Below are 22697 nucleotides of genomic sequence, written 5' to 3'. Positions count from 1 at the left end.
AACCTCCTTCCATCAGCAAGGGCATTGAAGATGAAACGTGGCTGGGTCTTTCAGCATGACAATGATCCCAAACACACCGCCCGGGCAACGAAGGAGTGGCTTCGTAAGAAATATTTCAAGGTCCTGGAGTGGCCTAGCCAGTCTCCAGATCTCAACCCCATAGAAAATCTTTGGAGGGAGTTGAAAGTCTGTGTTGCCCAGCGACAGCCCCAAAACATCACTGCTCTAGAGGAGATCTGCATGGAGGAATGGGCCAAAATACCAGCAACAGTGTGTGAAAACCTTGTGAAGACTTACAGAAAACGTTTGACCTGTGTCATTGCCAACAAAGGGTATATAAAAGTATTGAGAAACTTTTGTTATTGACCAAATACTTATTTCCCACCATAATTTGCAAATAAATTCATAAAAAATCCTACAATGTGATTTTCTGGATTTTTTTCTCTCATTTTGTCTGTCATAGTTGACGCGTACCTATGATGAAAATTACAGGCCTCTCTCATCTTTTTAAGTGGGAGAACTTGCACAATTGGTGGCTGACTAAATACTTTTTTTCCCCACTGTATGACATATGACACAATAATCCTTATTATGTCTACATATAGACACACTTGAAAACTGCAAATTAATTCATAACGAACCAGATAATGATGACGCTCAGGCCCATAATCAAGTTGAGGAAAGAGAGCAAGCAAGAGAGGCAAATGCCCCAGAAAGGTTAACAGAGGAGTACAAGCAGAATCACAGACAGACAGAGAGAGTAACAACAGAGGAGAACAAGGTGAATCACAGACAGACAGACGGACAGACAGACAGAGTGACAACAGAGGAGATCAAGGAGAATCACAGACAGACAGACAGACAGACAGAGTGACAACAGAGGAGAACAAGGTGAATCACAGACAGACAGACAGACAGAGTGACAACGGAGGAGAATCACAGACAGAGTGACAACAAATGAGATCAAGTGTACCGCTTATGTTATGTGTCAGTAACATTACCGCCTGTGTGTGTAAGGAATGAGTAGCCTGTAAATTACTGCTTGCTGAAGTAATTTACAGGCTAGCCTAGCGCTCCAGCAATGCCATTATAAATGTCACCCTGGACCCAGAACTTTTGGTAATACAATCATTGGTGAAACCTCAGCTCTAAGTTTTGACATTTCTGCATGTGGCGAGAATTTAAACAACTTACTGTACAGCTGTGCATCATGAGCAATTTCACCATCAGGTTACCATATTATTCCTCCATTAATTCACTTTCCCTGTGATTCCAGGTTAGTTTGGCTAACCATCATTGCAGTTCCAATCTCAGAATCAGGACCTTGCTGTTTTCTGCATTTCCTTAGCTGTGCCAAAAGATGCATGTGTTTAACTGATGTTGTATAGCTCTTATCACCTTAGTATCTGCCAGCAGGGCACACGTGCCAGCAGAGTGATATGATCTCTGTTCAACCATCGCTCTGGGGTTGGGATGGTAAGAGAATCCTGGCCCTCCTGTGTATAATCTCTCTCTCTCTCTCTCTCTCTCTCTCTCTCTCTCTCTCTCTCTCTCTCTCTCTCTCTCTCTCTCTCTCTCTCTCTCTCTCTCTCTCTCTCTCTCTCTCTCTCTCTCTCTCTCTCTCTCTCTCTCTCTCTCTCTCAATTCAATTCAATTCAATTCAATTCAATTCAATTCAATTCAATTTCAATTTAAGGGCTTTATTGGCCTGGGAAACGTATGTTAACATTGCCAAAGCAAGTAAAGTAGATAGGAAACAAAAGTGAAATAAACAATAAATATTAACAGTAAACATTACACTCAGAAGTTTCAAAAAATTTACAATCTCATATTATGTATATATACAGTGTTGTAACAATGTGCAAATAGTTAAAGTACAAATGGGAAAATAAATAAACATAAATATGGGTTGTATTTACAATGCTGTTTATTCTTCACTGGTTGCCCTTTTCTTGTGGCAACAGGTCACAAATCTTGCTGCTGTGATGGCACACTGTGGTTTTTCACCCAGTAGATAAGGGAGTTTATCAAAATTGAGTTTGTTTTCGAATTCTTTGTGAATCTCTGTAATCTGAGGGAAATATGTGTCTCTAATATGGTCATACATTTGGCAGGAGGTTAGGAAGTGCAGCTCAGTTTCCACCTCTCTCTCTCTCTCTCTCTCTCTCTCTCTCTCTCTCTCTCTCCTCCATGCAGCAGGGGCCCCTTGGCTCAGCTTGTTTGTATGAGGGTGGGAGGGAGGGGGAGGGAGGGAGGGAGGGGGAAGGAAGGGGAGGGAGGGTAGATGTTTGCTCTGGCAACAGGAAGTGAGGGTGGCTTAAGAGCAGAGAGAAAAATGCACAGATGCCTGTAGCAAATGTGCTCTGAGGGAATGTTTAGAGATGTGAGAATTAGGCTATTCCTCCCACTCATTGCTAATGTTTTAACATATTGATGGTGAGAAACTGAAATTATCAAGACACTTGTGTCCACCCGACATCTCAAAGAGAAGGGAACATAATTGTAGGGATTACTCCTGATGATATGTTCAAATATGTATCACAAAAGCAATGGTCGAACATACAAATACCAATCTAACCCACAATCTTTTTCAAAGACAAAACAGTACAGTGACACATTAATCAATATGTAAAAGTCATGAGGAAATTAGCCACTCTCTTTATTCAGAGAACATCACAAGTCCACATCTAGCTCATATGGCTGAAAAACACCAGTGGTCAGAGATGACAATGCTACAATCCACTGATAGACACACATCAAAGCTTCATTTAAAGATAATTTGATATGTTGTCTTAATGTTGTTTGTGTGGCCAGGGTAAGATACAGTATATCTGCTACTGTACATGGTCCATTCTAAAAGTGATAGCTGATATGGATTTAAAAAAAAATCTGTGGTCAAAGATGACAATGTTACAAACCACTGAGCATCATGCACTGAGTTTGAAAAGGTTTCATGCAGCAATCATGTGTTTGTTGTCTTTATGTTATTTGTGTTGCCATGGTATTATATATCTGCTATATGGCCAGTTATTTCAAAAGCACCAATAACTTCCTCTTTTAACTCTGCTAATGAAAATAAGAAGGGAGTGAGGGGAGAATACTCTATTTCCATTTCCTATGGTTTAATTTACCGTCCCTAACTTAATATTAATCTTAGTGTCTAAGAGAGGAATGAGTGTGTTCATCAAGGAAGGGCAGTGTGTGTGGGGGGGGGTCTTAACCCATGTTGGATGTTATTTCCATTTCAGGCCGGCCTGACCCTTGCTGAGGGGGGGAAAGTTTTTTTATTCCCCTCACTCTCTCACTTTTACTCCCTCTCTCTCTCACTGGAGGAGGAGGAGGGTGTTCACAAATTACACGCAGACTTTCTGCATCAAGTGTCAGCCCTGCAAGAGGAACTTCTCTCTTCCCTCAGAGCGTTCTCTCAGTCTAGTGGACTTAGTGGACGGACTGACTTGCAGGGGCTTTTTCATCCTGATGGATCCAGAGAGGAGTGAGTGACTAGCAGAGGTGCAGAAGTTTTTCAGGGGGGAACAGAACACATGGAATATGGCTCATACTGTGAAAACCCCACTGCGGAGGTCCTTCAGTGAGCACGTGAAAGTCTCCACCAACAAGGCTTGGGATGTATTCTGGAAGAGTGCGAGGGAGAAAAGGCTTTGGGGTAAGTGATGGACTTGACTCTACTTTCACACATTGACCAAGTGTTTTGAGTGTGTGGCCACACACACTGCTCTAATGGCTTGTTGACACAAACTTTGGGCGGGATTCAATCCGTATCGCAGAAGTAACGCGGAAGATCAGCGTTATAGCTTGATTGATATATAAAGGCAATGGTCCCACGCTGCATATGTCGGCTCAATCGTAAATTACCTTTACATTTTAACGAAGATCTTCCACGATACTTCCGTGATACAGATTGAATCCAGCCCTTTGTGTAGTAATGGATCTTCTGGCTTCACTGTCGTATTTACGTATCAATCAATAATTACATTGACTTGACAGTTGTCTGCTCACACTGAAGTTACAGAGTCTAACCCATAAATCCCTTATCAAATCATTTTTGCTTTCACCAAAACTGACAATCTCCACACTCCACTCACCTCACAGCTGTATCATGTTAAACCTCTCAGCGTTTCACGCTCAATCCCCAGTCCTACATACTATTGAGCTATTTTCCCATGCTTGTGTGTCAATCAAAACATGATGTGGAATAATACTAATGAAAAAAAACTCCAGTGTGTAGCTGGTGCCCTGCAGAGGGGTCAGTGGCCCCTGGCCTCTTGTGGGCTGTCAGTGGGGGGAGCTGTCACCGGAGTAGGAGCTTCATGGTTCTCATACAGAGACCTGCTGAGATGACCTGGATTCCTCTGTGGGCTTTATGAATTTCAGTGCCCGTGCGTTACGAGTGTGTGCCATATGTTCATTCGTTATGCTTTCACTCACACGTGCACATACAGAAGTATGCACACACAACGCTTCAGTATAGTCTTATGAGCATTCAAATTAACCTCCAGGAGTTTCAGCTGTGTGGTGTCATCTCTGAGGTGTCATTGATGAACTCAAATCCTGCCTCTCCGTGTGTAGCTACATCCCTGTTTTCATCTTCTCAATAAGCATCAGATTGCATCTGATGCCGACAGATGTCTCTTCAGACTTAGAGATCATATCTGGAACCAGCTGTGTGTTCATATTGCGGTCCTCTCAACATGTGTTGGATTAATGACACCACATAGTGACGTTGGTTAGTTGAGCTCACCCATTGGCTAGGGGTAATTACGCAATGCTAGCTAGCTGTCGCGGTGTGTATCATTAGGGAACTTGGAATGGCACAGGCACCAGGAAGCGGCTTCCTGCCAGCTCTAACGGGAAAAGGCCCCCAAGGGACCTTATGAGCAAAGCAGCTTCGCCAGCTCTCTCTCTCCCTCCATGTTTCTCTATTTCTCTCTCTCTTTCCCACTCTCGCTCTCTTTCTGTCTCTCCCTCACTCTTTCTCACTAATTCCTGCATGCATGCATATGATGTTTTATTTCTTGCACTCGTCTCTCTCTCTCTCTCTCTCTCTCTCTCTCTCAGCCCTACTGCAGTGTACATCTCACAAGGAGGAGCCGCTGTCCGTCATACATCACAAACCTGTCCTAATATTTACACCCGCACTAAAGAGTCATAACTCTGGCCAAATATGGTGTTCCATTCAAACGCAGCAACGCACATTCAAACAGCACCTCTGCCAGATGTAGTCTATAAACTCCCAATAACTTTCCAACGCCTAGCTGTAACCCCAATCAGAGATATAGGGACACAGTTCAACTGCTTGGTGCAAATAGTTGATCAGTCAAATGTGATACTGCAAGTGAGGCGTGCATCATTCCACTGAGTCACCACAGAGCTTCTCACAAGCCCGAGCCAATGAAAATAGCGTGGAACAGTGGAAGAGATAGCAGCAGGCCTCGCAGGGCTCTGAAGTAAACATCTGGCTGTGGGAAGGCAGGGGTGGATGGTGGATGGTGATGTTTGAGGCCATGTGCTTTATCTGCTTTCTGTCAGAGAGGCAGAGGGACGTGGATGTGGGGCGGAAGGGGGGGGGGGGGGGGGGGCAGCTGGAGAAGCACAGAGTTGGAAGTTTCAGAGAACACCACAGTACATCTATCTTTCTGTTACTGTATCTCTCACATTCCTCTTTTTTCACTCGGTCCATCTCTTTTTCTGTCTCTCTCTTTTTAGTCTTCTTACTTCCTATTTTTTCACTCTCAATTGAGAGTGTTTTCTTCAGGATCTCTCTAGTTTGTTCTTCATATCCCTTTTCTGAAGATAAAGCTCGTCTCTCTGTCTATACCATTTTGCTCTATTCTCTCTGTAGTTGTCTCTCTTTTCTGTTTCTCTTTCTCTCAAACTAGGCTTCTCTTTCTTCTCTCTCTTTTTCTCTTTCCTCTCATTTGTTCCTCTGAGGGAAGCATTGAGCAGATTGCCACACAACAAAATCAATTCTGTACATATAACTTGGAAAGTGTTACATTTATACTTTTTTCAGTGAACATATGAGTCCCACTGAACTGGTTTTAAAATAACACTTTTGAAAGTGTTCAAGATTGTGTTCCCCATTCAACTCTTAAAGTGTTCAAATTAACTTGATTGTGGTGTTTGCATATCTCTACTGTAGAAGTATATGCAACACCTTCTTCAAGGATCATCAACTAGATTCAGCCGCAGGCCGATTTTCTTCTTGACGGAACATAAAACTGATATAATATTTGAATAAAACATAATCATTTCAAACCTTGCTTGCATTTGTATACGATCACATACATTGAGAATACCAAACATTAGGAACACCTTCCTAATATTGAGTTGCACCGCATATTGGCCATATACCACAAACCCTTGAGGTGCCTTTTTGCTAAAACCAAATGGTTACCAACATAATTAGAGCAGTAAAAATAAACGTTTTGTCATACTCGTGGTATACAGTCTCATATACCAAGGCTTTCAGCCAATCAGCATTCAGTGCTCAAACCACCCAGTTTATAACTCTCTGTTATGCATGGGAATACTTTGGAACAGATTTCCAAAATTAAAATCACCTGGAGCTGATTTGCTGATGCTTTTACAGTCTTTTATGTTAAAAAAAGTTGATGGTTTCCGGTTCCGGTGGCAGGCATTGAAACCGTGCCCTTTTCTTGTCTTTCTTTTGCAAATTACTATGAATTAACAGACTTATTTCCTAAGAGGTGTACTAAACATAATATTAAGGTGTGGGACATTCATTGTGTGACAATAAATAACTAGCAGGTCTGTTACGCTCCAGCAGCTAGAATTTATCCGTCCACAATTCAACTGTGGGAACATGGCGTCTCTCAACACAAGACAACAAAAAAGAGCTGGCCGCTACTATACAAGAGATTGATCATGAGGAGATTACCTTTGCCTTCAATTCATAATTAAACCGGTAAATGAATCATTGGCAGTGCACACTGCTGAAGTGGATACCTATTCAACCAAAGTGGAAAGTCTGGAGAAGACAGCCAATGCGACAGAGGTGCAAATCCATGACCTGGAAACAGCGCAAGCTAAGTTGGAAGGGATAATCAAACTCTTAAAAGAGAAAACAGAATCACTCTAAAATCATTTTCATAAATGCAATGTGCGGGTCACAGTACTCGAAAGTGGTGTGGAAGCGGGCAACCCAACTTCCTTCATGAGCAATCTTTTCTATGAACTGTTCGGGCAGGAGAAGCTGGGTCCCATGCCGCTGATTAACATTGTGCACCACACGCCTTGCAGCGGAATCCGGGGGTCTGACCTATGCAGGGAAGAGGATCAGTATCTACCCAGTCCTGGGTGCCGAACTGCTAAAACAGAGGGAGACCTACAACGAGGTGAGATCCCAGCTACACAAGCTAAACCTAAGATGCGGCTTCATCCACCCGGGAAAAACGAATCTTGACCTTCCAGAACACAACACACGTTTTCCACTGCCAAGGAAGCTCATGATTTCTTCAAGAAGCACATCAAACTCAACACACAAGGGGACAAGCCGAGAGATGGAACCCCATGACTGGCTCATTATTCAGGTATGCTATCCATGCACAACCATGCAGCCTAGCCTATGGCTATGACGCTGCCTCAGCATAAGAAAATTATGAGGACACCCCTCATGTTTGGGTACAAGGAACAATATTACTATTATTGCTATGCATTGAACTTGTTATAATTACATTGCCTATGGTCCAGAACATTTACACAGTGATGACGCCATGCCAATTAATGAACAATGGACAATATATGGATCCTACAGCTATCCTATTTTTGAGTGTTTAGACATTAGGCTTGCATATCTGTCATATCTTCTTTTTTTTTCTTTTTTCGTTCTTTTTTCTTCATTACCCACGCTTACGCGTCAAGTCTGCTAACTTAATTGTAAAGGTCTGAATTGGTTACTTATTTTGTTGTAATGTATTATTATTATAAATGTTTTATACCTTACGACCCAAAATATGCTGCTTAAGAGATTTCATAATTAAGGATGCCACTCGCCGTTATGCTATAACCCTGTAATTATAGTGCAGGGCGGGGGGAACCGGGGAGGGAGGGCTGAAGGCTAAGGAGGAGGGGGTTGGGGAAGGGGGGGCAGGGAAGGGAAGGGGGAACAATTTGTAGAGTGGGTTTTCTGGGTGGGGAGTGACCAATGGGTGGGTTTCCCTGTGGGTCATGCTTTTTATTTTACATCCATGAGCTTACCAATACTAAAGATAACAATTACATTTTAGAAAAACAATGGCCACACTAGCTTTTCTCTAATGGAATTTGAAAGGTCTTAATATTCCTATCAAATGGTCCAGCTGTCTTGATATTCTAGCAAGAAACCATATTGATACAGCAATTGTCCAAGAAACACACCTTCTCCAAAAGGACGCACATAGAATAGAGAACCATTTGTACAAACTGGCTGTTTTTCATCAGCCCCAAACAAAACTAAGGGTGTAATCATAATGATACATAAGAAACTTAAAATCACAATCCTTGGTAAAGGTGGAGAATCACTTTCCTTAAATGTATCCATGATGGAAAGAAAATGTCCTTGTTTTTAAGGCGTATTCTCAAATTCGTATGATCTTACGTTTTTTGATTCTCTAAACAGCATATTGTTAGAATTAATAGAATTCCAACTGGTTATTGGGACAGACAGGAATGCCATTCTGGACATGCGGGACAAATATAATAAGACCAACTACAATCCACAGGCAACCAAGGCTCTCCAACATATACTCTCTGATTACAACCTCATTGATGCCTGGCGAGCTCATAATCCTAATGCAAAAGAGTGCACTCTATTCAAACAGGGACAAAACCTTTTCCCGAATTGATTTCATACTGTTATCTACTCCTGTATTTTCTTTAATCAAAAAAATTGAAATTCGACATATGAGCCTATCTGTTCATCATGCTTATTGCTGCCAAATACACATTTCAGAATCTCCTAAAAGAGCCACAAGATGGTGCTTTAATGTTTCCTTTCTACAAAATTCTACTCTCTGTGAACAATTTGAAACTGAATTGAATTAATTCATAATGATTAACAAAAATTCAATCGATGATCCTCTGATTTTATGGGACACCATTAAAGGTTTTATTACAAACAATGCAACTGCATTTGCATCTGGGCTGAATAAATCACAATTTAAGAAGATATCAGAATTGGAAAAGTTGTTAACGAAGTTAGCGCGTTCTCAACAAACACTTATTTCAGACCAGGTAGTGACTACTCTCTTCAAAATCTAGACAGAGTTAAATCTATTCACCCCCCCCAAAGTCAATACTTTGTAGAGCCAACTTTTGCAGCAATTACAGCTGTAAGTCTCTTGGGGTATGTCTCTATAAGCTTGGCACATCTAGCCACTGGGATTTTTGCCCATTCTTCAAGGCAAAACTGCTCCAGCTCCTTCAAGTTGAATGGGTTCCCCTGGGGTACAGCAATCTTTAAGTCATACCACAGATTCTCATGTGGATTGAGGTCTGGGATTTGACTAGGCCATTCCAAGACATTTAAATGTTTTCCCTTAAACGACTCAAGTGTTGCTTTAGCAATATGCTTAGGGTCATTGTCCTGCTGGATGGTGAACCTCCGTCCCAGTCTCAAATCTATGGAAAAGGTTTCCCTCAAGAATTTCCCTGTATTTAGCGCCATCCATCATTCCTTCAATTCTGACCAATTTCCCAGTCCCTGCAGATGAAAAACATCCCCACAGCATGATGCTGCCACCACCATGCTTCACTGTGGGGATGGTGTTCTCGGGGTGATGAGAGGTGTTGGGTTTGCGCCAGACATAGCGTTTTCCTTGATGGCCAAAAAGCTCAATTTTAGTCTCATCTGACCAGAGTATCTTCTTCATTATGTTTGGGAGTCTCCCACATGGCTTTTGGCGAACACCAAACGTGTTTGCTTATTTTTTTCTTTAAGCAATGGCTTTTTTCTGGCCACTCTTCTGTAAAGCCCAGCTCTGTGGAGTGTATGGCTTAAAGTGGTCCTATGGACAGATACTCCAATCTCCGCTGTGGACCTTTGCTGCTCCTTCATGGACAGTTTGAGAACATTCCAAGATTTGAAAGACACATATACATTACCAGGCAACTTATTTTTTCTATATTTATAACTTAGGTCAGCTATGCTATGGAGTCCCTTCAGAAACCCGACTACCGAACCATTCAATGATGGGATTTAGAAATAAATTATCTGGGCTCCCAAAAGGACATATCTCCATAATATATTAACAACTTTTGGAAAGTTCATATTCTGAGCTAGTCATTAATAAAGTATGGTTCACATATCTAAGTGAATCTGAACAACCTTTTAACTGGAACGGAATATGGAAAAATATGATGTTGGCATCCCATAATCCAAACCATTAACTTCACAGACTGTATTTAACACCATTGAAAAGTTTTACGATGAAATTGGCCCCAACTCCCAACTGTTCACTGTGTCCCCTAAATCAGGTAGGCACATTCCTTCATATGATGTGGGAGTGCCATGAAGTTAAATGCTTCTGGGACAAAGTTACAAAATTCATTTAGAAGTGCATGAATGTAAATATTGAATTCGTTGCATCTACTATGATACTTAACGATGATAGCTCCTTGAATCTCTCAATCAATCAGAGACGATTACTACTGGCAGGCAGCACTGCCACAGACAAGATATTGGCTCTTAGATGGAAATCACCCCACTATCTCCCAATTTGCCAGTGAAGACAGTTATTGTTAGAAATTATAACATTCGAATTATGGACATAATCTCAGCGGGGGTTGGACGGAGACATGTTGTGCTGGGGGGAATGGGATTGGGAGTTGGGGGTGTAGGCCCACCTCTTTTTTTCCTTTTTTATTTTGCAGCCTATGGGTACATGTAGTATAAACTGTGTAAATTGACACTAATATTGTACCTGCAACCACCCCCCCAACCCCCAAAAATACAAAGGAAATAAAACTATTAGAGATGATACGAAACACCAGTTTTCTGCCGATCCTTCACTTTGTTTTTGGCCTCAGAAAACTTGGGGAGCCCACGGGCCGCCAGTTGGGGAACCCTGACCTACAGTGTAAAACATAACACTTAATTTAGAGAAAACTGGACTCACTTTTCTTAGTGCTAACGCTGTTACACTTTCTCAGTGTAAAAAATAACTCTTATAGTGTTACAGTAAATAATTTTGGGTGTTGTTTTAACACTCAATGGTGTAAAGCCTAATTTGCATATTTCCCAGGGTGCCTTTTGTTTTTGAGTGAATTGTAGAGTTACCACCCATGACTCTATTTGTTAGTGACAGAGACATGGTTATTGCATTTTTTCCTTGTAAAGGCCTGTGATTTTCACCAAGTGAGTACCTAGACGAATGCTATAATTAAAATTAAACTCAATGTCAATACAATGCATATATCAGAAGGCCTTCCATTGATGGCCTAGTTTTACCATAAAACAGTGGTGTTAGGAAACTCCTGGTTTACAGGCCACATCAGGCCTAAAAGTCACATTAAGATGGCTTGCAAAGTGATGTGTAATTCCTATTGGAATCCAGCCAGAGTTAGAATATCCAACAGGTGCAAGCATTTTAGTTTAGAAAAATGTATTTTATTTATCTTTGTGTGACATAAGATTAATCATTCAATGTACATGCAAAAAATATATATATTAAAAACAATTCCGAAAAATCTACCCGCAGTAGAGCATGCTGGAAAATATGATAATGATGGGCATGGTTTTGATGGGACTGTTTTACTCTCCAAAGTGTAAAAAAATAACTCTGGTTATTAACACCAACACTGGGGGGTTCTTTTCTGTACACCACTGAGTTTTAATTTCACTCTTACATAGTGAATTGAACTCCTGAATCAACACTAGAAATGTTACACTGAAAAATCAACACTGGCCAATTTGCTGTGCAGTGTATAGTATCTATGGCAGGCTCCAGATCTCCAGTTTTCTCCCCCTCTCTGAGCTGCCTTTCCGGCCTGCCCGCCTGCCTGGGTCTCATCACAAGTATTACCTCACTCTGAGCACCAGGGCTATGTGCTCCGCCTGTCACTGCCTCCCTGAGCTCAAATGAAAGGGGGGTGCTGTAGTGAGTGTATGTGGGGGTGGGGGGGTGGGGGGGGGGGGGGAGTGCGTGCGTGCGTGTGTGCGTGTGTGCGTGCATGTGTGCATGCATGTGTGAGTGCATGTGCATATGTCTGTGATTTTGCATATCAGTGTGTGTAAAATATGATATACTCAAAGGTACTGAGGTGTGTGTATGGGGGATGGGGAGAGAAGTGTAAGGTGTGTAATATATAGGAGAAAGAGGAAGGAGTGGGAGTGTGTGTATGGGCGATCTGAGGGGTCCTGTTCTGATGCAGAGCAGGCCTGTTTGAGCTGAAGGATTACAGTGAGAAAGACTTACCAGATGTGGCAATGCAGAAAAAACAGCTGGGGAAAAGTAAAGGAAGGGGAGTCGGATTACAAGTTTCTATTCGCTTTAACAACAGCAAAGAGAATATGTAAAAATCTATGACCTATTTAGAGATAGGTTCTCTACCGCCTTCTTTTGGAGGCCATTCATATTTTAGAGTATAGGGCTTCCTTCCAAATCATTTAATCAGATATTGTTGGATTTCAATACATTTGATCTGGATAAAATGCCTCCTATTCAAAACACTTCAAGTTAAAACATCTGTCACGAGTATTCTCGCAGATAGTCTGAAAAGGGTACATCTCTCCGGGCTATTCCAATAGAATTAGAGTTGCCCAATACTTTGAAGTGCTCTGAGTGGTTAAGGGAAGTTTTCTACACAGCTGTTATTGAATTTACAGCAGAGATGTTAGGTTCAGAACGTACAGCTATTCTGATTCCTGTCTTTGCCTGGCCACATTTTAACTTGGTCTCCAGATCTGTTTGCATTCTAACCCTATCCTCTGTCATATGTTGTTGCGCTAACCATGGTTAGCCATATACACATTCTAGACTCCATAATAACTGTCCCTGATCAGTGCCTGATGAAGTACTATTAGCCAACTCTGTACAATGCCATGCATTTGTCTTGATAACAATTATAACTGTATTATAACTGTACCTAGTCCTTGCATGATTGGCCAACCATGTAAAACCAGGTCTCTAGATCTGCCCTTGCTGACCCATGGTGAGAGTGTAGCCATAAATAAAAAATGCTGTTGGGTTAATGGCCTCGGCCCAGAATGAACACACACGCACGCACACACACACAACAAATAAAATCAAATCACATTTTATTGGCCACATGCGCCGAATGCAACAGGTGCAGACATTACAGCGAAATGCTTACTTACAACCCTTAACCAACAGTGCATTTATTTTTAACAAAAAAGTAAAAACAAAACAACAACAAAAAAAGTGTTGAGAAAAAAAGAGCAGAAGTAAAATAAAATAACAGTAGGGAGGCTATATATACAGGGGGGTACCGGTGCAGAGTCAATGTGTGGGGGCACCGGCTAGTTGAGGTAGTTGAAGTAATATGTACATGTGGTTAGAGTTAAAGTGACTATGCATAAATAATTAACAGAGTAGCAGCAGCGTAAAAGGATGGGGTGGGGGGGGGGGCAGTGCAAATAGTCCGGGTAGCCATGTTTAGCTGTTCAGGAGTCTTATGGCTTGGGGGTAGAAGCTGTTGAACACCCACACACACACACCGATTATATATGAGGATGTGACTGCCTTCATGCCACTGTTAACCTCTGGACATGTGTAAATCTGTTAGTATAATGCCAGGTGTAAATCTGTTAGTATAATGAGGTATTTACTATGTTTAACGGGTGTGTGGGACAGCTTGGTATATGGCGAACAGAACGAGTTTCCATTTAATTAAAGTAATAATATAACAGTATTGTTTCCTTCCCTCTCCTCACCCCAAACTGGGCTTGAACCAGAGACCCTCTGAACACATCGACAACTGCCTCCCACGAAGCATCGTTCCTTTTCACTCCACAAAAGCCAGGGCCCTTGCAGAGCAATGGAAACAACTACTTCCAGGTCTCATAACGAGTGACTCTGATTGAAATGCTATTAGCGCGCACCGCTAACTAGCTTGCCATTTCACACCGGTTACAATAGCAAAGCATTGTGATGAAGCAAATAGTCTTCATACAGTGAATTAATCTTCATAAGCCGACACTATACTCAACAATAAAAAATAACTGTTCCCCCCCGGTTTTCCATAATAAAATAAATCACATTTTGCTGCAAAAACGGTTTTCTGGGGGAAAGATCTCCATGCACTGCGACGTGAAGAAATATGAGGTAGGCAGGGTACATATTCTGTGGTATTTATTATCTTGGAGGAGGTTGACTGTAGCAGTTCCAGAGAGACCACTTGTGAAATGCATCAATAAACCCAAAGGGACTGTCACTGGAGTCAAATTCTACAAAGGCTCTCTAAAATGGCTGGCATTCTTCATATGTACTTTTCAATTCTCCTGGACACGCTGTCAAAGCACAGTGTTTTGGGCAGTACAATAGACGCTGGGGAGCCAGCAGCATCTGAAGTCATTTAGCAGAGTGAGTTCTGTTCTGAGGAGCCTTTGTTTTCCTCTCTCCTTCTCTGTGGCCCTTGAGTGACTCAGAATGGAGAAGAGGGAGTCTGTTGTGTGTACTTAAAACCATTAAATGGCCCTCTAATCCCTCCTGTCAGACCTCGTTCCCCTAAAGATAGGTACCTGTTGGGCTGCTGGAGTGGTTTCACCTTTATGCTCCCTCCTCCTCCTACAAAAAAAAAGAAATTATACAGTATATACTATATATGCTCACACTGCCCTACCCTATGCTTTGACTTCTTTCCCCCCTCTCTCTCCAGATGAAATCTTGCGACTTGTTACGGCCGGCCGCCCAACAACCTGCCGGCTTGACCCTATCCCCTCCTCTCTTCTCCAGACCATTTCCGGAGACCTTCTCCCTTACCTCACCTTGCTCATCAACTCATCCTTGTCCGCTGGCCTGTCCCTTCCATCTTCAAGAAAGCGAGAGTTGCACCCCTCCTCAAAAAACCTACACTCTATCCCTCCGATGTCAACAACTACAGACCAGTATCCCTTCTTTCTTTTCTCTCCAAAACTCTTGAGCGTGCCGTCTATAGCCAAATCTCCTGGTATCTCTCTCAGAATGACCTTCTTGATCCAAACCAGTCAGGTTTCAAGACTGGTCATTCAACTGAGACTGCTCTTCTCTGTGTCACGGAGGCTCTCCGCACTGCTAAAGCTAACTCTCTCTCCTCTGCTCTCATCCTTCTAGACCTTTCTGCTGCCTTTGATACTGTGAACCATCAGATCCTCCTCTCCACCCTCTCCGAGTTGGGCATCTCCGGCGCGCCTCAATCTTGGATTGCGTCCTACCTGACAGGTCGCTCTTACCAGGTGGCGTGGCGAGAATCTGTCTCCGCACCACGTTCTCTCTCCACTGGTGTCCCCCAGGGCTCAGTTCTAGGCCCTCTCCTATTCTCTCTATACACCAAGTCACTTGGCTCTGTCATATCCTCACATGGTCTCTCCCATCATTGCTACGGAGACAACACACAAATAATCTTCTCCTTTCCTCCTTCTGATAACCAGGTGGCGAATCGCATCTCTGCATGTCTGGCAGACATATCAGTGTGGATGTCATATCACCACCTCAAACTGAACCTCGGCAAGACGGAGCTGCTCTTCCTCCCAGGGAAGGACTGCCCGCTCCATGATTTCGCCATCACGGTTGACAACTCTGTTGTGTCCTCCTCCCAGAGTGCAAAGAACCTTGGCGTGACCCTGGACAACACCCTGTCGTTCTCCGCTAACATCAAAGCGGTGACCCGATCCTGTGGGTTCATACTCTACAACATTCGCAGAGTACAACCCTACCTTACACAGGAAGTGGCACAGGTCCTAATCCAGGCACTTGTCATCTCCTGTCTGGATTACTGCAACTCGCTGTTGGCTGGGCTTCCTGCCTGTGCCATTAAACCCCTACAACTCATCCAGAATGCTGCAGCCCGTCTGGTGTTCAACCTTCCCAAGTTCCCTCACGTCACCCCGCTCCTCCGCACACTCCACTGGCTTCCAGTTGAAGCTCGCATCTGCTACAAGACCATGGTGCTTGCCTACGGAGCTGTGAGGGGAACGGCACCTCCTTACCTTCAGGCTCTGATCAGTCCCTACACCCAAACGAGGATTTTGCATTCTTCCACCTCTGGCCTGCTGGTCCCCCTACCTCTGCGGAAGCACAGTTCCCGCTCAGCCCAGTCAAAACTGTTCGCTGCTCTGGCACCCCAATGGTGGAACAAGCTCCCTCACGACGTCAGGACAGCGTCACTGACCACCTTCCGGAGACACTTGAAACCCTACCTCTTTAAGGAATACCTGGAATAGTATAAAAGTAATCCTTCTACACCCCCCCCCCCCCCCCAAAATATAAAACATAATAATAATAATAATAATAATAATAATAATAATAATAATAATAATAATAATAATAATAATTTAACAATTTGTAAGTCGCTCTGGATAAGAGCGTCTGCTAAATGACGTAAATGTAAATGTAAATATTCAGTAAATACAGTGCCTTCGGAAAGTATTCAGACCCCTTGACTTTTTCCACATTTTGTTACGTTACAGCCTTATTCTAAAACGTATTCAATATTTTTTTTTTTCTCAGCAATCTACACAAAATACCCCATAATGACAAAGCAATAACAGGTTTTTAGATTTTTTTTACAAATGTATTAAAAATAAAAAACAGAAATACCTTATTTACATAAGTACTCAGACCCTTTGCTATGAGACTCGAAATTGAGCTCAGGTGCATCCTGTTTCCATTAAGCATCCTTGAGATGTTTCTTTAACTTGATTGGAGTCCACCTGTGGTAAATGTAAATGATTGGACATGATTTGGAAAGGCACACACCTGTCTATATAAGGTCCCACAGTTGACAGTGCATGTCAGAGCAGAAACCAAGCCATGAGATTGAAATAATTGTCCGTAGAGCTCCGAGACAGGATTGTGTCGAGGCACAGATCTGGGGAAGGGTACCAACATATTTCTGCAGCATTGAAGGTCCCCAAGAACCCAGTGGCCTCCATCATTCTTCAATGAAAGAAATGTGTACAAATAATCTGTATGTAAGTCGCTTTGGATAAAAGCGTCTGCTAAATGGCTTATTATTATTATTATTATTATATATAATAATTATATATTTTTATTTTATGGTCTGGGGGGGAGGGGAGGGGGAGGGATTGGGGGGATGAGACAACAGTAAATTGAGACAACAGTTAGTTGAAAAATCTAAGCCTCTGGGACTATGATTTGTTAATGCAGCCCTGTCCGTACCCTGCAATTAGATACATTTCTCAATCAGCACTTCTGTCTTAAAGTTGCAATCGGAAGTTGAAACAAGAACAAAGCGGGCACCGCGCCACTGTGTTTCTTCACATTTTATTGTATTACAAAGTGGGATTAAAACGTTTTTATTTGTATTTTTTGTCAACAATCTACACAAAACATTCTGTAATGTCAATTTGGAAGAAAGTGATTTTTTGTTTTTTTGATGGAAATGAAATAACTAAAATATAGTCGTTGGGTAAATTTCAGCTCCCTGAGTCAATACATGTTAGAAACACCTTTGTCAGAGATTACAGCTGTGAGTCTTCTTGGGTAAGTCTCTAAAAGCTTTACACACCTGGATTGTGCAATATTAGCCCATTATTCTTTTCAAAATTCTTCAAGCTCTGTCAAGATGTTGGGGATTATGGCTAGACAGCAAATGTCAAGTCTTTCCATAGATTTTCAAACAGATTTAAGTCAAAACTGTAACTTGGCCACTCAGGAACATTCACTTTTGTCACGCCCTGGCTCTGGGGACTCTTAAATGTTGAGCCAGGGTGTGTAGTTTCTATGTTGTGTTTTCTATGTTTAGTTTCTAGATCGTTTAGATCTATGTTGGCCAGGGTGGTTCCCAATCAGAGGCAGCTGTAGCTCGTTGTCTCTGATTGGGGACCATACTTAGGTAGCCTGTTGACACTAGTGGGTTGTGGGATCTTGTTCCGTGTGAGGTATGTTATTTGTCTACCTTGGACTTCACGTTTCGTTTGTTGTTTTTGTCGTGTGTTTAGCCGTAAATAAACATGTATGCTTATCACGCTGCACCTTGGTCCGTCTCGTTCGTAAACGACCGTGATAACTTTCTTCTTGGTAAGAAAGATATGGCCTTGTATTGTAGGTCATCGTCCTGCTGAATTCCTCTCACAGTGTCTGGTGTAAAGCAGGCTGAAACTAGGAATCTAGGGTTTTGCCTGTGCTTAGCTCAATCCCTTTTCTTTTTGTCCTGAAAAAATCCCCAGTATTTGCCGATGTCAAGTATACCCATACCATGATGAGGCCACCACCATGCTTAAATAAGGAGGCAGTTACTCTGTGATGTGTTGTGTTGGATTTGCCCCAAACATAAGGCTTTGCATTTAGGCCCAAAATTATATTCCTTTGCCATATTTTTAATTTTTAATTTTTTGTATCACTTTAGTGCCTTGTTGCAATTATTCTGTATATTTGTATTCTTTTCACTATGTCATTTAAGTCATTATTGTGGAGTCACTACAATGTTGTTGATCCATCCTCAGTTTTCTCCCATCACAGCCACTGAACTCTGTAACTGTTTTAAAATCACCAATGGCCTCATAGTAACATCCCTGAGCAGTGTCATTCCTGTCCTGCGGCTCAGTTCAGAAGGACGACTGTATCTTTTATGTGTCTGGGTGGTTTAATAGATAATCAGCAGCATCATTATTAACTTGACCATGCTTAAAGAGATATTTAATGTCTGATTTGTTATTGTTACCCATTTACCAATCACTGCCCTTCTTTGAGGCTTTCGAAAAGCTGTTTTAAATTATAGACTGTACTTGGCTGAGGGACCTTACAGATGTTGTATGTATGGGGGACAGAGGAAGGGTTAGTCATTCAAAAATCATGTCAACCTCTATTATTTCACACAGAGTCCATGTAACTTATTATGTGATTTGTTAAGCCAAATTTTACTCCTGAACTAATTTAGGCTTGCCTAAACAAAGGGGCTGAATACTTATGGAACGACTATATTTTTGTTATCAAATCTTTGTTAATAAAAAATATATGTTTCCACTTCGACATGACAGTATTTTGAGTAGATTGTTGACAAAAAAAGACAATTAAATCAATTTGAATCCCACTTTGTAACATAAAAAAAAATAAAAAATCCAAGGGGTATAAATACTTTTGCAAGGCCATTGCGGTTTCTGTCTGAACGTTCTGAGAGCACCACTTTCTCTTCCATAGACTAAGTGATAATTGACGCTTTTGTGTTGTGCTATTTATTTCTGATAGTTCTCAAAACCTAAGAAGATGTCCAGTGAAAGCAGATATGCAATTTGTTGACACCACAACACAGTACAGACTTGGATACACATTATCCCGAATGCTAATGAATAAAAACGTCTGTTAAATTCGCTGCTCTGTTTTGCTTGTTTACAGCAGGTAAAATAATGCAACTCCGTGGAAGGTCAGTTCCACTCCGCTAGCGCGTCGTGGAACACACCTTCCACATCGTTCATTATTTTCCATAGAACGCATAGCCCCTTGTTGATTATCCCTTACTCACAGCCGCGGAAAGTAGTTTGGGGGGGGGGGGGGGGGTGCTACAATTTTTCTCTTCAACTGGGAACAAATCTTTCTGAAATGCTCCAAAGAAATCTGGTACTTTGACACAAAATGTATAAAGGTGTTTCAATATAACAATGTAACAAAAGGTTTTTACTCGCACTGCAGGTGGCAATATTGGTCCGCTAATACAGTACTATTACAGGCCCAGTGCACAACTTGTGTACAAAAAAATAAAATTCTAAGATTTCAATTTTTTTTATTCTGATGTTTCAGGGGCTGCTGCAGCACCCTCAGCACTCCTACTTCCCGGGGCTAAGCCCTTACATATACTATAGTATTTTTTCATCTCGGTATATCCAGAGCCATGTGTTTAGAGAATTGGGACATTGAGTTTTCTGCATTATGATGCATTTACATGACACTACAACATTCTATGGCAGCCATGTTAGCTTCCGTTAACAGAATGAGAATTAGGATACATTTACATGACACTTCAAAATTCTATGGCAGCTGTATTTGCACCCCATTAACATGACATTGGATTTTATTTTTAAGCTATATAACTGAATATAGAGAATTAGAACAATATAAAAAATTATAAAAGTTGCTCCAACTGTCTAAATATATGGCTCTGGCTATAAGCCTATCCCCTCTCCAGATCGATGGAAAGTTCCATATGTTTTTTGCCCCTGGCGCAAAAGTGAGTAATTTAGCTAATAATTTTTGTTCAGTCATAAGTTAGGTTTCTCAACAAAAAAAATCCCACACTTAGGAACGTAATCAGAACCTATTTATTTAGGCCAACCCCTGGCTTAGTCAGCCAGATGCAGTGATAGACAGCTGTCACTCTCAGCTGTTCGCACGCTGGCTACCTAGCGTTATGTTAGCTTTCCGCTCTTGAGTGTCGTGGACCTTTTGGTTATGGATCCCTTCAACAGTTTGGAGCCTGTGATATCTGTTCCTGTTGGCCAAAAGAGGAAACTTTCTAAACAAGCTCATGAAAAGGAGAGAGCCAAGATAAAGCGGCGGGAAACAAGTATAGGCTACTGGCTGCAAACAGCGAGCTGTGTCACTCCGACAATAAAGCCTCATTCACATTAACCATAAGCACTGCATTACGTTCCGCCGGATGTCATTCATTTAAATGGGGACCATCCCCAACTAATGGAATCGCAACGCCCCCTTGCGGTTGAAGGCTTCATTGCGAGACAGATGCCACATACTTTGAATTTTTCCAGACTCTGCGTCTTCTTCAGTCTGGCCAGAGTCCGTCGAAGAACAGGAAGTTACTAAACCACAGAAGAAGATGAAAATGTGTTTGGTTTTTGATTATGGGTTTATGGGATAGCTAGCAACTTGTAAACAATTACCCAATCCTATAAGTGTGTACTATTTTAACCGTATGTAAAATAATACATATTGGCTGTTAAACAATTATGCAGTACTTTATGACTGTTGCCTCCCATTTTAGTTTATTCTGATGATAATGGCGTTTGTTTTTTATGATAATTATTAGGTGGAGGTCGCTAGCTACAGTATCTTCAACCTAGCCTAGCTTTTAGCTTGCTAGCTAGCTAGCTGCTCTGTAAGCTAGCTTGACTTGCTAGAAAGTTAAAGAAACAAGTTGAGGAAAAAGTAACTAAACAAAACATGTTTTATTATCACCTGAAACAATGTTTCTCCTGTCTTCAATTAAAAAGGTCAAATTTTGCAATCTCCCAAAGTAAATGCCATCTCTGATGAGAGGCTGTCCTCCATCTTGTCTTGCATTGTGCAACCCTATGCTCTCCGTCCAGTAGTGGAATGATATTGCATGTTTTAATTTTATAATTCAGTCATAAGTTTAGTTTTATAATTTACAATAACTAGTTAAAGTAGGACAGCATGGAATAGCTAAAGTGGGACAGTCTTATAGGCTTTTCCAATAGAGGAAAGAGATCCAGTTTACATAAGGGACCTAGGTTAGGCAGGGATCTGTTTCTTGTAGTACTATATCCTGTTAATCTTTTCTTAGTAGTACTGTTATTAGTACTGTTATTTGAGTGAATTCAGAAAAAGTGGAACACTTTTTGAATTTCCGTCTTCTGTAATCTCTTCAGACATCTATCCAACATAATAGCCCAACACATGATACATTTCTGAAATCATCAGATGTTTCCTAATCACATAAAATGTAATTGAATTATCATAGTGGTAAAATTAAGACTATAATAATGTATCTAACCTGCTGTCCCAGTCAATCAAATGCGAACTGAAAATATTGTTTTAACTCAGTGTACACAAATGGATGTGTCATGGCTCCTGTGAATATGATTTTTAAAGAATATGTTTACATGTGATTAGAAAATATCTTGAGGATTTCAGAAATGTATAATGTCTTGGGCAAGGGGTAGATGTCGAAATCACTGAGAAGGCCAGGAAAAAAAAGCCATATTGGAACCAATTTGTTGTGATAATTTAGTTGTTTGATCTATAACCTGTTAGTTCATATGCCTTGCCACCATGATACAGTGGCTTGCGAAAGTATTCACCCCCCATTTACAACCTGGAATTAAAATTGATTTTTTTGGGGGGTTGTATCATTTGATTTACACAACATGCCTACCACTTTGAAGATGCTCAATCTTTTCTATTGTGAAACAAACAAGAAATAAGACAAAAAACTGAAAACTTGAGCGTGCATAACTATTCACCCCCCCCCCCCTCCCCCCTTGTAGAGCCACATTTTGCAGCAAATACAGCTGGAAGTGTCTTGGGGTATGTCTCTATAAGCTTGGCACATCTAGCCACTGGGATTTTTGCCCATTCTTCAAGGCAAAACTGCTCCAGCTCCTTCAAGTTGAATGGGTTCCCCTGGGGCACAGCAATCTTTAAGTCATACCACAGATTCTCAATTGGATTGAAGTCTGGGCTTTGACTAGGCTATTCCAATACATTTACATGTTTCCCCTTAAACTACTCAAGTGTTGCTTTAGCAGTATGCTTAGGGTCATTGTCCTGCTGGAAGGTGAACCTCCGTCCCAGTCTCAAATCTCT

General features: G+C 41.6%; 1 protein-coding gene across 1 annotated transcript in view; it reads left to right on the top strand.

Annotated features, from left to right (window-relative positions):
• Nucleotides 1-3549: 3549 nt before the first annotated feature.
• Nucleotides 3550-22697, top strand: part of LOC311135938 (rho GTPase-activating protein 7-like) — a gene marked incomplete at its 5' end in the record, with an annotated part of 97030 nt that continues 77882 nt past the window's right edge. The window contains one exon of the mRNA XM_084169976.1: nucleotides 3550-3664. Coding sequence (XP_084026102.1) covers nucleotides 3550-3664 — 115 coding nt within the window. The remainder of the gene's footprint in view (nucleotides 3665-22697) is intronic.

This window comes from Coregonus lavaretus (genome assembly GCF_964263955.1).
Source record: "Coregonus lavaretus genome assembly, chromosome: 10".
Taxonomy (NCBI): Eukaryota; Metazoa; Chordata; class Actinopteri; order Salmoniformes; family Salmonidae; genus Coregonus; species Coregonus lavaretus.
The sequence above is the reverse complement of the archived record's forward strand: the minus strand, read 5'-3'. Positions and strand labels throughout refer to the sequence as shown.